Source organism: Misgurnus anguillicaudatus, chromosome 4 (genome assembly GCF_027580225.2).
Source record: "Misgurnus anguillicaudatus chromosome 4, ASM2758022v2, whole genome shotgun sequence".
NCBI classification, from domain to species: Eukaryota; Metazoa; Chordata; class Actinopteri; order Cypriniformes; family Cobitidae; genus Misgurnus; species Misgurnus anguillicaudatus.
The window spans coordinates 22,857,842-22,872,684 of NC_073340.2; the positions used below are offsets into that span (position 1 = coordinate 22,857,842).

A 14,843-nucleotide genomic window follows, 5' to 3' on the forward strand; every position below is an offset into this window, starting at 1 on the left:
GGATGGTTTGGCCAAAAATGACATTAAACCCATGATTTACTCACCGCAAAGCCGTCCGAGATGCATATGTCCATCATTTTTCAGACAAACACATTTTCAGTCTTATATCTTCCAGCTGCCAAACAGTAAAGTTACGGGGTCCAGCTCCTTCAAGTCCAAAACATCCTTCCCCAAAGAAATCCAAACGGCTCCAGGATTATAAACAAAGGTCTTCTGAGTGTAATCCATGTAGTGTTGTTGTAGAAATATCCATATTTAAAACTTTATAAACTAAAATAACTAGCTTCCGATAACGCAGCTATCTTAAACTCCTCTGTATTCAGGAGAGAGTATCAGCGTAGTCGTGTACGCACTTGTCTTAGTGACGTATGACAAATTCGTAGGGGGGGCACAGAGCAGCAGCAGAGAAACCTCCGTAAGCTGCGTAAGCTCTCATCCTGAATGCGGACACGACTAAGAGTTATTTTCGTTTTAAATGTGGATATTTCTACAACAAAACGGTGCAGATTACCCTCGGAAGGCCTTTGTTTATCGTCGTGCCGTTTGGATTTTTATTCTGAAGGATAGATGCACATCTTTTGGACTTGAAGGTCGTGGACCCCACAACTTCATATTTGATTAACTTAAAGATCTAAAACATTTTCTTAAATAACTGAAAATGTGTTCGTCTGAAAAACGATGGACATATGCATTTCGGACGGCTTCGCGGTGAGCAAATCATGAGTTAAATATCATTTTTTGTTGAACTATCCCTTTAATATGATTATACACCCTCACACGATGAATGATATAACTGTAAAGTGATGTGTTGTTGATGGTGTCCATGTGCCCTGCGAGTGCCTACGAGCAGAAGAGAACAGCTGTGGCGGCAGCTGGAGGACACAAGAGCTCATGTCCAGGGACTCCTATGTCCCCTATGCAGCATTACTCCCCAAAACCGACAGTGGGCAATCGACCCGAGTCAGGGTACATGAATCCTCCCTCAGCCACCCAATCCCACCCCTGCCACAGTTACCCCATGAACCCAAGGTAGTACCAGCACTCTACATTCCTATTATAGTGTCTGTGCTCACTTGGTAGAGAATTGCACTAGCAGCGAAAAAGGTCATGGGTTTGACCCCCAAGAACACACATACTGATAAAATGTAGAACTTGTAACGCTTTGGATAAACGTGTCGGCCAAATGTGCAAATGTAAATCTTATCAAAACAAACTATCAGTTGCTGAAGTTCTGTTACATTGTACACTACAGTCAGGAGTTTGGAGGGGATTGTTTTGTTTCGTATGATCTTAATCATCGCAAAAGTTTAAGCATATATAGTAATTTCTTTACATGATGAGGAATGTGAGTGGAATAATATTGCTTATCACTGCAAACAATAATTAAAGGGATAGTTTGGCCAAAAATGATATTAAACCCATGATTTACTCACCCCTAAGCCCGCAGAGATGTATATGTCCATCATTTTTCACTCAAACACATTTTCAGTTATTTTAGGAAATGTTTTAGATCTTTCAGTTAATCAAATGTTAAGTTATGGGGTCCACGCCAAAAAATGTGCATCCATCATTCACAAAAGAAATCCAAACGGCTCCATGATGATAAACAAAGGTCTTGTGAGGGTAATCCGTGCCGTTTTGTTGTAGAAATATCCACATTTAAAACTTTATAAACGAAAATAACTCGCTTCTGGTAATGCCGCCATCATAGTCGCGTCCACAGAGAGCTTACGCAGCTTACGGAGGTTTCTCTGCTGCTGCTCTGTGCCCCCACCCTCCGAATTTGTCATACGTCACTAAGAAAAGTGTGTACACTATGCTGATACTATCTCCTGGATACAGAGGAGTCTAAGATGGCGGCATTATCGAAAGCTAGTTATTTTCGTTTATAAAGTTTTAAATATGGATATTTCTACAACAACACCACACGGATTACCCTCAGAAGACCTTTGTTTATCATCCTGGAGCCATTTGGATTACTTTGGGGAAGGATAAAGCATTTTCTTTGGACTTGAAGAATGTGGATCCCATAACTTTACTGTTAATGACTGAAAGATCTAAAATAACTGAAAATGTGTTCGTCTGAAAAATGATGGACAAATGCATCTCGGAGTAAATAATGGGTTTAATATAATATTTGGCCTAACTATTCCTTTAAAATATTTATAATAAATGGCCTACTACATTTTGTCTATATTACATTATAGTTTCTTTTATTCTAAATTGTTGAAATGAATCACAACACCCCCACCTCGCAGTTCCAGGTTCCCTTCTGGATCGGCAGATATGTGCCCACCATTTGGTCCCCAAGGCCAAGCCCTGCAGCGCATGCATCCTAACCATGCCAGTGGGGCTGGAAACGGCGGTTACCATCGGCAACACTCCGACCCCTGTTTGCCGTATCCACCTCAGCAGAACTTCAAGCAGGAGTACATGGACCCTCTGTACGACCGGGCAGCCCACATGGCCGGACCACAGGCACAGAGGTTTCCACCCGCCCATATGATGGTCAAGCAGGAACCCACCGACTACACTTATGAACCTGGTGAGTTTTGATGACAATGCTGTGTGAAGATTAAAAGATCATGGGCAGGGCAGAGTAATGTGACCCAAGTTGGGTCTTATCTCACTGTATAAAAAATATCTGTATTTTTGTCTGGTTTTCAAGTAAACATGCTTATGCGATACACTCTAAAAACAAACGGTGCTAAATAGCACCAAAAGTTGTTCACTGGCTCGCAATCATAGGCAGTGTTGGGGTAACGCTTTACAAGTAATGCGCATTACGTTATAATAATATTACTTCTCTGAATAACGAGTAAAGTAACACATTACTTTATAAATGTACACATTCATATTTGAGTTACTTTTCAGTTTAATTAATTTAATTTAAAAATAAAATTATGTTCTGAATAAAACTGAACATATTAATGTATCTAAGCGAGATGGTGCCAGGGGGGCCCCAGTTTTATGACATTTTATGAAATACAATAATTTATCATGAATTCTGTGTAATTAAACCTAAAAAAATAAGGCCACTACCAAAAGCACAACTTTTTTGTATAATTTAATGTTTTTTTTTTTTATTAAAATGTTGAGTTTTAGAACAGTTTTTTGTCACAAGTTTTCTTTGGGGGGCCGCGAAGGAATGCACCGTACACGAGGGGGGCCGCACGCTGAAAAAGTTCGGGAACCACTGCTATATAGCACTAAAAATGGTTCCCCTATGATTAAGAGCTTTTAGTGCTATTTAGCACCAATTTTGTTTATGGTGTGCTTAAAGTGATAGTTCACCAAAAAATTAAAATCTGTAACCATTTTTTCACCCTCACTTCAAATGATTACTAAGGATGTCAGTCACTAACATTCTGCCCTAACATAATTTGTGTTCAGATATTGGTTTAAAATGACATGAGGGTTAATGAGGGTTAAAGAGGTAATGATGACAAAATTTAAATGTTTGGGTAAAATATCCGTTTAGACCCAGAAAACACGTTTTAATATGTTAAGAAAATAAGTTTAATTCAAAGTCTATTTTTTGAAAACATCCTATGCTCTTAAAACGTTTGTTTTATGTGTAAATTTAAGTTAATAAGAAGTACAGTTTTTTTCCAAAATTAAGTTTTTTTTCCCAACGCTCCTTTCTTTTTAGAAATGTAAAAGACTATTAATTGTAAACAGTGAATTTATGAGCGAGACTATCGCTTCTGTAAGTTTCAAACAGACTTTGGTTTGCATCCACTGACACTTGGTCTCAACAGCAATTCTGTACTTCTCCCCTGCTCCCTCGCCCTGCTCTCCTTTACCCCCCCCCCTTCTGTATGTACTTCAAGAGAGAGGGAGGCATAGGAATTTCATTGAGAAAATGGAGGGCACTGGAAACCCGAGAATCCCCAGTGGAGAGCTCCGGGTGTAGGGTTGCCACAGCGGCTTCCTTTTTCTGCAGGCAGATGAACTCATAATGGAAAAATGAGCGTAGCCTCGGTAACCCGAGCTTGTGCACTGGTTTGGTCGAGCGGGCAGGGGGAGGGAGGGGTGTTTTGGGGAAGTTGTGTCGAAGGGAGGGGGCATGGCGTTGTAGCAGGGGGGGCTCTCAGCTTAGACAAGCTCACCTCCTCCTGCTTGGTTTAGTGACCAACACGGGGTTGAAACACAACACTCTACGTAGGTCCTACTTATTAGTTCTCTGTAAAGACTACATTCAAACAAGCACAGATGACTATAAAAAAACTAAAACGACTGTAATCCAGTTGCAGATGCTTTAAAATTTAAACAAAAATATTTTTCTTGTATTTTTTTCTTATCTTTATTCACTGATACTATTGAAAAAGCATGCTTGTTTTTACAGGGCTCAACTTTATATGTGCAGAAATGTGGCAACTTTGGAGTAGATAGGCTTGAACAAAAGCATGTTTGTGTGAGGATAAACCACAGTTTCTTTATCTGAGGTGGAGCCCCAGTTGGTATGGATTGTTATCTGTAGATTTATCCCTTCATCCCCGCTGCTTTGCTACAGAATAAAAGACCAAACTAAAACAGGAAAATATGCAGCAGTTCAGTCAAAACATTTAATACATGCGTAGAAAATTATATTGTTAGCAGAAATTGTGAAAAATATTTTATTTTACTTTTTATTTAAGACTATTATTTTAATAAATCCCAAAACTTCCTGTTTATTTACACACTCTAAGAAAGGATGTGTTCGTTTTTAACACATTGTTTTGTGTTATCCTATTTAACGCATTTTGTGTCATTTCGTGTTGATTTTGTGTTCAAATAAATAAAAGGGACAACAACAAGATTGTTCCAAACATAACACAGAGATGTGTCTAGTTTTATCTATTCGCGCAAATCGTTTAACGCGCATCTGGTGTAAACCCACAGTAATGCTACATACACACCTAACGCGGGGCATCACGTTACTCGCTCTAGATTACTTGCGAGATTTAACTTTGTGTCATGCAAATTTTTCGTTCGAGTTGAATATTTTCAACCTGGGCGAAGATGTGTTTGAGGCGAATAGTGCGTGTTTTTGCGACAAACGCGCCGCCCATAACGCGTCATTCGCATCGCCCCATGCGAGTACGCGGCTGATCACGTCTTTGCATTGACTTTGTATGTAATCTACCCGCGCAAATGGTTGAACTCGCATATGGTGTAAACCCACAGTAATGCTACATACACACGTAGTGCGGGGCATCGCGTTACTCACTCTAGATTACTCGCAAGATTTAACTTTGTGTCATGCGAATTTTTCGCTCAAGTTGAATATTTTCAACCTGAGCGAAGAAAATCTGATCGCGTCTTTGCATTGACTTTGAATGTAATCCACTTGGGCAAATTGTTGAACTTGCATCTGGTGTGATACATTAATACATTAAACACAGTAATACATTAAACCCCGTTCCGCGTTTTAGCTACAGCCTTAACTTCCATGCTGCTGTTTCCTCAAATCCATTCCACTTGGTTTAGAGTCCATATAATTTAAACTCCATTTCATGTTTTCACTACTTTCACCTGCTGCACACGCGTGACACAAAGTTGTCAAAGTTAATCAAAGTTGTTACTGTGGGTTCACACCATATGCGAGTTCAACGATTAGATTCGATTACAAGTAGATTACATACAGTCAATGCAAAGACACGATCAGACGCGTCCTCGCGTGGGGCGATGCGAATGACGCAATATGGGCGGCGCGTTTGCCGCGAAAAAAAACCTCGCTTTTCGCCTCAAACGCGTCTTTGCCCAAGTTGAAAATAATCAACTCGAGCGAAAAATTTGCATGACACGAAGTTAAATCCTGCAAGTAATCTAGAGCGAGTAACGTGATGCCCCACGTTTGGTATGTATGTAGCATTAGGCTAAAATAAATTGTTTAATAAAATAGCTCAAGGATACGAGAAAATGCCATATTCTCCAGTAAATGTTTTTTTTTTGCTTCCGAGGCCTAACTGTAAAGTGACGCTAAAAAAACATTATATGCTTTATTTTTTGCATTATAAATTTCTACTCGCATGTTAATAGTTTAAAGTTTCACCTTCCATTGCTTTGTCAAAATAAGTGCCTGCATCAAAACCATTTATGATAAAAGAGACGCTCACAAAATACACGCAAGACACTCTCTTAACAGTAAACTCTGATTACGTGTAAGATTATGCGAGTATCTTGCCCGCGCGAGCGTCTCTTTTATCATAAACCCTTTAGACGCGTCTGCAGCAGGCACTTATTTTGACAAGACACGTGATGCACATAGGATCACTCGAAGCGCAAAACACATATTTTGAAATTACGCACCACACACATGACGGGCAACATACATGTTGTGACGAACTTCGCATAGTACGCCCTCGAAAAAAAGAAGTCACCGGCCGCCAATGTACACTATAGATACTTAAAAAGAGTGAGAGATCTTGTTTGTCAATGTTATATATTTTTGTGTAGCACTATTTTGTGTTCATGCTAGGCTACAAATGCTTCATAAATTTTCAATGTTTTCAATGCACTTTAATATGAGAGAGAGAGAGAGAGAGAGAGAGAGAGAGAGAGAGAGAGAGAGAAATTTGTGGAAGGGGAGTAAGTAGAAAGCTAACTCTGGACTTCAGGTTTTGCTCTTTCTTCACTCTAAAAAAGCTTGTTTTTTTAACCTGTTCATATCAAATATGGACATTTTCTAGGATAATCTAAACCAACGGTTGAGTTTGTTCATGTTTTACCCAACCATTCATTAAATGCGGTTTAATTGTCTAAAATCCAGGGCGTAAAAATATATCTGTTGTCAGACATTATGACTAAACTATGAAAAATGTATTCAATGGCAAAGGTTATCAAATCTGCCCTGCACCAACCCTACGGACATACCAAACATAAAAGACAAGCACTAATTGTCTTTTCATTATGGGGAATGTAAATATATGAAGAGTTTGGTTCCAAAACTAGATTTTTTTTGTTTATTATTGTGTTATTATGTTTTTATTGTGCTACTTAGCTGTTTTTTTAGTTATAAAGGCTTAAATCAAAACAAACCATCTGCAGTTTGATTTTAATTGGAATGCATCAAAAAATGAGATTTTTGAAAAATGTAAAAAACAGACTTATCTCGTTTTGGAACCAAACTCTTCATATATTAGCACATAATTTGCATGCATACATTATTCATGGTTTTATGTTTACCCCACACAGATGTGCCTGGTTGTCCTTCCATGTACCATCACAATGAAGGCTACCCCAACCCACAGCACAACAGTGAAGGTATGATGCACACTAATAAAACTCTGGTATCTGGACATGCTTTCTTCATCTAGAACATGCAGTTCCAGAGTGCACATCTCAAACACTCAAAGCAAGTCAGGATTGGCCAGGGCCGTGCGGTCATTGGCTAACCAGGCCAGAGGGTCTGTGTTTCTGTTGGCATGAGCATTCGTTTCTGCCTTGCATAAAGAATTCCAGGGTAAATATTACTACTGGAAAAGACGGGTATTTTTCCTGGAGCGAAGAAAAACAAGCCTTCTTGTTGCGTTTGCCGCACCATTTTTGGTGTTTTTAGTTGTTAGCTTCTGTGGTGCTAATGCAATGCTCAGAAGCTTCAGAAACACTTGACTGACATTTACTGACGCATTACTCATGTCAAGCCTGTGTACTAACAATTCCCTTGTCCTGTCTTTAGGATACATGTTCGAAAATGATTCCCGCGTTGTTCCTGAGAAATTTGAAGGTGAGTCTTCATAACCAAACATACAACGATTTCTTATCAGATTTGCAAAAGCAAGATTCTTAAGAATATGCAATTTTTTTTTAGATTAAAGCCAGATCACAGATATCACCAAAAATGACAGGCTTGCACTATTTATAGGTCTCTTAAATAAGCACATTCGTCACAATTATCATTTTTAACTGCCTCATACAAAAGGTCAGATTTCCTTGCTTCCGCTAAAGCACTTTGGAACATCCTCATATAATGCTGGGATAACATGGATCATCCGGTTTTCACAAACTTGTGGATCACATGCCAGCTTGAGTGCATGCAAAAGGGGAAGTAATGCAAAAGAGGAACATGAAGACATTCAGACATTTCTTAAAGGAATAGTTTACCCAAATATAAAAATTCCCTCATAATTTACTCATCCTCACGCCATACCCCTTTAACTACTTTTAAAATGTGAACTATTCCCTTAAATTTTCCCTCAAACAGACTTGAATCCTTCATCATGGTTGATGGAAATGCTGCACTAAACTGAACTATAAGTCAGTTACTGTCAGGGTTGCTATCCTGGCTTACATTCACTAAGACTTTATGTTTAAAAAGATATAGCAGACAAAAGAAGAAGGAAAAATACTTACCAAATTAAACCTCTACTTCCTTTTAAAGAGCTTCTCTGCATTTTCTCTATAATCCCTCATCTTCAGTCAACATACTGACATCATAGGCTTTGCTTGGATAAAGACATGGAAGATGTAATTATGGTTTACAGGTGAATTCATGGGTAATCTCTTTGCCTTAGGTGAGGTGAAGCAGGAAGGGGGTGGCGTGTTTCGCGAGGGTGCCCCCTATCAGCGCCGTGGCTCACTGCAGCTCTGGCAGTTCTTAGTGGCGCTCCTGGACGACCCTGGCAATGCACATTTCATTGCGTGGACTGGCCGTGGCATGGAATTCAAACTCATTGAGCCCGAGGAGGTAAAGTGTGCCCAACATTTACAGACAAAGTGTGACGTCTTTTAATGTTTAAGGTGCAATTTGGGATTTTTAAAAGGATCTCTGGACAGAAATGCAATTTAACATACATAACTATGTTATTAGTGGTGTATAAAGATCCTACATGATGAACTGTATTGTTTTATTACCTTAGTATGAACCGTTTTTATCTACATACACCACGGGTCTTCTTACTATACGCTTGCGAGAGCCCTTCCAACGATGCATTAGAAAAAGATTAGTGGATGCTATTGCAATTAAATGTTTTCTCTAAAATCCTCTCAAGCGGAGGACTACTATTGGTTTCCGCCTTCCAATTGGTTGCCTTAGCTCATTTCCATAAAGCTGACCTGATATTAAATCTCCTCGCCGCTTACACTGTCCAAGATGTGCTGTGCCGGTGCCAACACCCAACTTCCAACATTAAAGGGGCCATGGCATGAAAATTTTACCTTTTCCATGTTTAAGTGCTATGATTGGGTCCCCAGTGCTTCTATCAACCTAGAAAATGTGAAAAAGATCAACCGAGTAACTTAGTTTTGGTAAACCATTCTTTACAAGCACATGAAAAAATAGGTTTGTTGAAATTTGGCTCTCCTTATAATGTCATAAGAGCTCTTATTATAATAATACCACCCCTTAATCTGCACTATCCAACCACAGCACTGTCATTTAGTGCAGAGAAATGCACAATTGAGTTTTAATTGCAACAAACCACCATCATTAGCCTCTTTCACACAGTAATTCTGGTAAATTACCATGAATTTACCAGAATGAATTTACCAGTAAATACAAAAATGTGCTGTTCACACATGCAGTGACATTCCGTCTTTTTACCAGTAAGACATCATTCACACATCAGTATCAAACTACCGGTAAATTCGGAGAGAAAGCGGAAGTTACCTGTGGCGCGCGACCGGCGAGCTCCGTCCGTGGCGTATTTGTAAACGGCGGGTTATGACTTAATATCCACGGTCCGTATTTTGTTGTTTTCACATCTGTGGCCAGTGGCAAACGGTCGCGAAGTTGCTCGTGACCAAACAACATTGCGTTAGGCGGCGTCAAACGGAACCTGCGCGTTTGCACATTAGGCTTCACAGATGGTGTGCTAAGGACGTCGGCAATTTGGCAATTAGATGGTAAGCTGTTTTAAACAACTTTGGCGAAGAAATGTGGATGTTAACTTCAGGTGTGCTCGACTTTTAAGCAACATGTGTGTGGAAACGTCCGTAAACAGTCTGGGGGAAACCGCGTCACCTGTATAAAAAACTTTCTGATTGGCCCGCCCGATCTGTCAGCGCGTTCTGACGTCATCTAAATGCTGGCAATGCTATATTTTTCGTTCACACACAGCGCTTACCGGCAAATTACCGTTAATCTTACAACCTGTCTTACTGGTAAATTGGGAGCACTGATTTACCGGAAAGGTTCTGTTCACACATGACATGTTAACTGCAATTTACCAGTAAATTACCAGTAAAGACTGTATGTGTGAAAGGGACTATTGTCATCAGTGTTTGAATTTCATCAGCTCATTTGCATTTTAAAGGACACACCCAAAACGGCACATTTTTGCACACACCTACAAAGTGTCAATTTTAACATGCTATAATAAATTATTTATATGGTATTTTGAGCTAAAACTTCACATACGTGTTCTGGGGACACCAAAGATTTATTTGACATCTTAAAAAAGTCTTGTGCCATGGCCCCTTTAACTCTCCTCGATGCTCACACTGTCCAAGATGTGCTGTGCCGGTGCTCGCCACCAGCTCTCAATGAAAATGAATGACTTCCGGCGGCGGTGTGAACATACAGTTGTCACCATTACACGCCCTCATGTTTCTACAGTAGCCCTAAATTGACAAACTGTTCTTTAGATTGCTAGATGGCACTAAAAGTCACACATTGCTTCACACAAAAATCTTATTTTTTATGGAATATTGTAGTGTTTTTATAAATTATTAATAAGTACTACATTTTTTATGTATAAGCTTTAATCAAAAATATTAACCTCCAACCACCTTTGAAACAACTTCTCTTCCCAGACTGATCTCACGAAAAGTCGTGTTATAGTCACGAAAAATTAGATTAATTTATTATTAATTTATTGTGCCTTGAGCACAAATGTCTTTTTGTGTGACTCGCACAAATTTCCATAAATAGTTTCGTAGCAATTTATGTATTGTTTTCTCATTGATTTTTCCTATTTTCTTACCATTTTTTATTAGGGTTGGGGTTAGAATCACTTTGTTATATTTTAGACATCCTAACTCCAACCTCAAGCGATAATGATTTAAAAATAGGAAAGAAACAATACATAAAATGACACGAAAAAGGCACAAAAAAAGCAGAATTTTGTGCAATGGACACAAATTAATCAAATTTTTTGTACGACTTTCCGTGAGATCATGTTGTCTCTTCCTGTTACGAGTTATGATGTGAGGGCGGGGCTATTGGGGACTCGCTGCAGTTGATCAACCTCATGTTTGTTTACCAACACCCAACTTCCAACATTAAAATCAGTTCCCAATGTATGAACTCAGGTCCCACTTAGATTTACATCACAACAAGGAAATTGAGAGAATCGCAACTTCCATTTCTTAACTCTTTCCCCGCCATTGATGCGTTATCTCGTCAATTAAGAGAAAACATTTGCTTAAAAAAACGTGTTCCTGATGAATTTTTCAGTTAATCTTCAATTACTGCGATTATACACTAGATCGCGCACTTACCCAATTTATAAAAAAACGGAGTTTAAAATTAGTCAATAATTTTTTGGCTTCAGTTTATTCATAAATTATTTACTTATTTTAAACTCTGTGTATGTTTTGATAATCGTTCTGAATTTAAGAGTTTATAAGCAGAGAATTTTTTTAGATATGATGAAACGTTTTTTCCAGTTTTGTTTGTTTGTTTATTGTTTGTTTGAAAGCAGAGGGTGTGTTTTTTCATTTGCTATATTTGTATGTTTATATATTTTTTTAGAAGACATTTTTCCTGGAAGGCATTTTGTAAAACTTTTGTGAAAATCACAAAAAATGCTGGCGGGCAACTTTTCAAAAAATTAGGGAGGAATTGGTGGGGAATGAGTTAAAATACAATAACTAAAACCCCATTCTCACCAGTCTGTTTCTGTTGTGTCCCATTTAATATTTACGCATTTTTGAGATTGAACCTATGACTTTTACAAATTTATATTTTATACATTTAAATTTCTCTCAGCTTTGTTGTGTCCCTCGACCATGACCACATTATGTAGCAAAATGGAAGTTGCCAGTCCTATTGTAAGAAATAAGATGTCACATTTTCACTAGAAGTGGTTTACACTGTAAAAGCATTGTGGCGCTTAAAAAAAAAAATCGTAACTACTTTATGTTCAACTGTTTGAGACTTGCAATTGTTTTTAGATCCTTTAGCGGCAAAGAAACAACATGCTTTCTGAGTTCACAGGACGCCACATATGAATGCGATCCAGAAAACATTAATAGTTATTGATCATTGAAAAAGAACTAAGTGGATGATATGAATATTTGGGTTTCAGATCAATTCTACGCAGACTTTATTCAGCTTTTACAGTGTATAAAGAGAATAAACAATGGATTTTAGGATTTGCTTACGATCAACTCGCACTTCCCCGGGGTCTAAGAACTCATCCACACAATGCCAGTTTTCCATTAGGTGCTATGCATTATTTACCCCACTTAACAGCATAGTGAAATAAAATGGAGAATGGCTCCATTACCAAATATTACAACCTTCCATTTGGCGGGAGTCTAAGCACACCGCAGCGGTCGAGACGCAAACGTTAACCTTCCATTGTCTGTGGTCGGTAGACGGCTAAATGGCATGACTCAGCGTACAGAAATGCATCCATCAGTTCTGCTCTACTGTACATATGAATCATTCATTACAACTAAAGTTTTACTATGGCAATTAAAGCGCAGAGCTCTCTCTCAAAAACCAAACAAACAATCAGTTCCTCTGAGACCAACTTTCCTGGCCTGAGAAGGTCAGTTTTTGTTCTCATGGTCCCTCAAGTTGAACCTTTAAGTCGTGTTGAAGGATAAATATATATATTTTCACTGCAAAATGCTAAGCTGACAGTCTTGTTTTTTGCTGTGTGCACTGTGGTGTTTTGGGAACAATTTAGTGGTAATTTTGTTATATAAAAGGGAACTGCATAGGTTTGTGGTGACTCGCCCTTCCGTGTCACAGTGTACAGGAACCACATGGCCACCGGTGACCTCTAGTGGTCAGTTAAAGTTTTTATACAGTAGAGCAGATGATGTTGGCAGGTCAGCTGTAAAACAACTATGAACAACTGTATAAACAACTAAGCCATTGCCACTGAATTTATAAATGCCTTCATGTTTTTTTTATATTATATTTTTTATGTTCTAGGTGGCAAGACTTTGGGGAATGCAGAAGAACCGTCCAGCCATGAATTACGACAAACTGAGTCGCTCTTTGCGCTACTATTATGAGAAGGGAATTATGCAAAAGGTATTGGAATATTTTTTATAATAATTATAATTATTATTTAATTATAATAATTTTAAATAATTAAAAATAAAAATAAATATAATTAAATATCCTGTCTTACATTATATTAAATATATTATTTAAAGCTTTTGACATTTTTTAATTGCTTTTGTTGAAAATAATCAAAAATCATTTATTCATAAACAATCAGTGTTTAAAAACGGTCTCCTTAGCATGATTCACAACGATAAGCTTTTAATAATCATTTAAGTTGGATTTTACGGAAAATGTTAGTAGTTTTACAACAAACTTAAAGGGACACTCCACTTTTTTTTGAAAATATGCTCATTTTCCAGCTCCCCAAGAGACATTTGATTTTTACCGTTTTGGAATTGATTCAGCCAATCTCCGGGTCTGGAGGTACCAATTTTAGCATAGCTTAGCATAATCCATTGAATCTGATTAGACTATTAGCATCACGCTAAAAAATAACCAAAGAGTTTCGATATTTTTCCTATTTAAAACTTGACTCTTCTGTAGTTAAATCGTGTGCTAAGACCGACAGAAAATTAAAAGTTGCGATTGTCTAGTCAGATATGGTTAGGAACTATACTCTCATTCCGGCGTAATAAGGACTTTGCTGCCGTAACATGGCTGCAGCAGGCGCAATGATATTACGCAGCGCCCTTATTGAAAGTTACCAGGGGGACTATTTTCAAGAAGTGCGTAATATCACTACGCCAGCTGAAGCCATCTTACAGCAGCAAAGTTCTTGATTATTACACCAGAATGAGAGTATAGTTCTTAGTTATATTGGTCTAGAAAATCACATCTTTTAATTTTTTGTCAGTCTTAGTACATAATATAACTACAGAAGAGTCCATTTTTAAATAGGAAAAATATAAAAACTCTTTGGTTATCTTTGTGCGCGATGCTAATGCTCTAATCAGATTCAATGGATTATGCTAAGCTATGCTAAAAGTGGTACCGCCAGACCTGGAGATCAGCTGAATGGATTCCAAAACTGTAAAAATCAAATGTTTACCTCTAGGGGAGCTGAAAAATTAGCATATTTTCAAAAAACGTGGAGTATCCCTTTAAATATAGCTACATAAAGTAACCTGCCATTTTATGTTTCAAACAGAAATGGCGGTAGAGAGGCATCTTTAATAGTTCACTAAAATAATGCTGTTTTTCAGGTGGCGGGTGAGCGCTATGTTTACAAATTCGTCTGTGAGCCGGAGGCTCTGATATCCTTGGCATTCCCTGACAATCAGCGACCAAGTCTGAAAGCAGAATTCGAGCGCTACGTCAACGAGGAGGACACGGTGCCGCTGTCACACCTTGATGAGGGTGCGTCTTACCCTCCCGAACCAGCTGCCGCCAACATGGGCCCTCAGCCCTATTCCAAAGGCTACATGTACTAATGCCACCATCATTCTCCCATGTTTTCCATCCCAGTTTACTACCCCCTGCACCTATTGCACATGCTCACCCCATCCACTTGTATATAAGGCTAAGTTTTTTTTTCTTTAAATTAATCTCATTAGGGACTCTGCATTCCTCTCATTTCTGAGGCCTATCTAATGTAAACACATTACTGTGGTTTAAGAGATTGCTTAATAAAGACTCGATATTACTACTATACCATGAGAACAGTCTCAGTTTC

The 14,843-nt window shown here is 38.4% G+C and overlaps 1 protein-coding gene across 1 annotated transcript in view; it reads left to right on the forward strand.

Moving 5' to 3' along the window:
• etv4 (ETS variant transcription factor 4) overlaps positions 1 to 14,819 on the forward strand; it is a 34,542-nt gene extending 19,723 nt beyond the window's left edge. Inside the window, exons 6-12 of the mRNA XM_055175350.2 lie at positions 838 to 1,029; positions 2,259 to 2,545; positions 7,180 to 7,248; positions 7,664 to 7,711; positions 8,499 to 8,671; positions 13,094 to 13,195; positions 14,374 to 14,819. Of these exons, the coding sequence (XP_055031325.2) occupies positions 838 to 1,029; positions 2,259 to 2,545; positions 7,180 to 7,248; positions 7,664 to 7,711; positions 8,499 to 8,671; positions 13,094 to 13,195; positions 14,374 to 14,601 (1,099 nt within the window). The 3' untranslated portion in view covers positions 14,602 to 14,819. The remainder of the gene's footprint in view (positions 1 to 837; positions 1,030 to 2,258; positions 2,546 to 7,179; positions 7,249 to 7,663; positions 7,712 to 8,498; positions 8,672 to 13,093; positions 13,196 to 14,373) is intronic.
• The last annotated feature ends 24 nt before the right edge of the window (positions 14,820 to 14,843 follow it).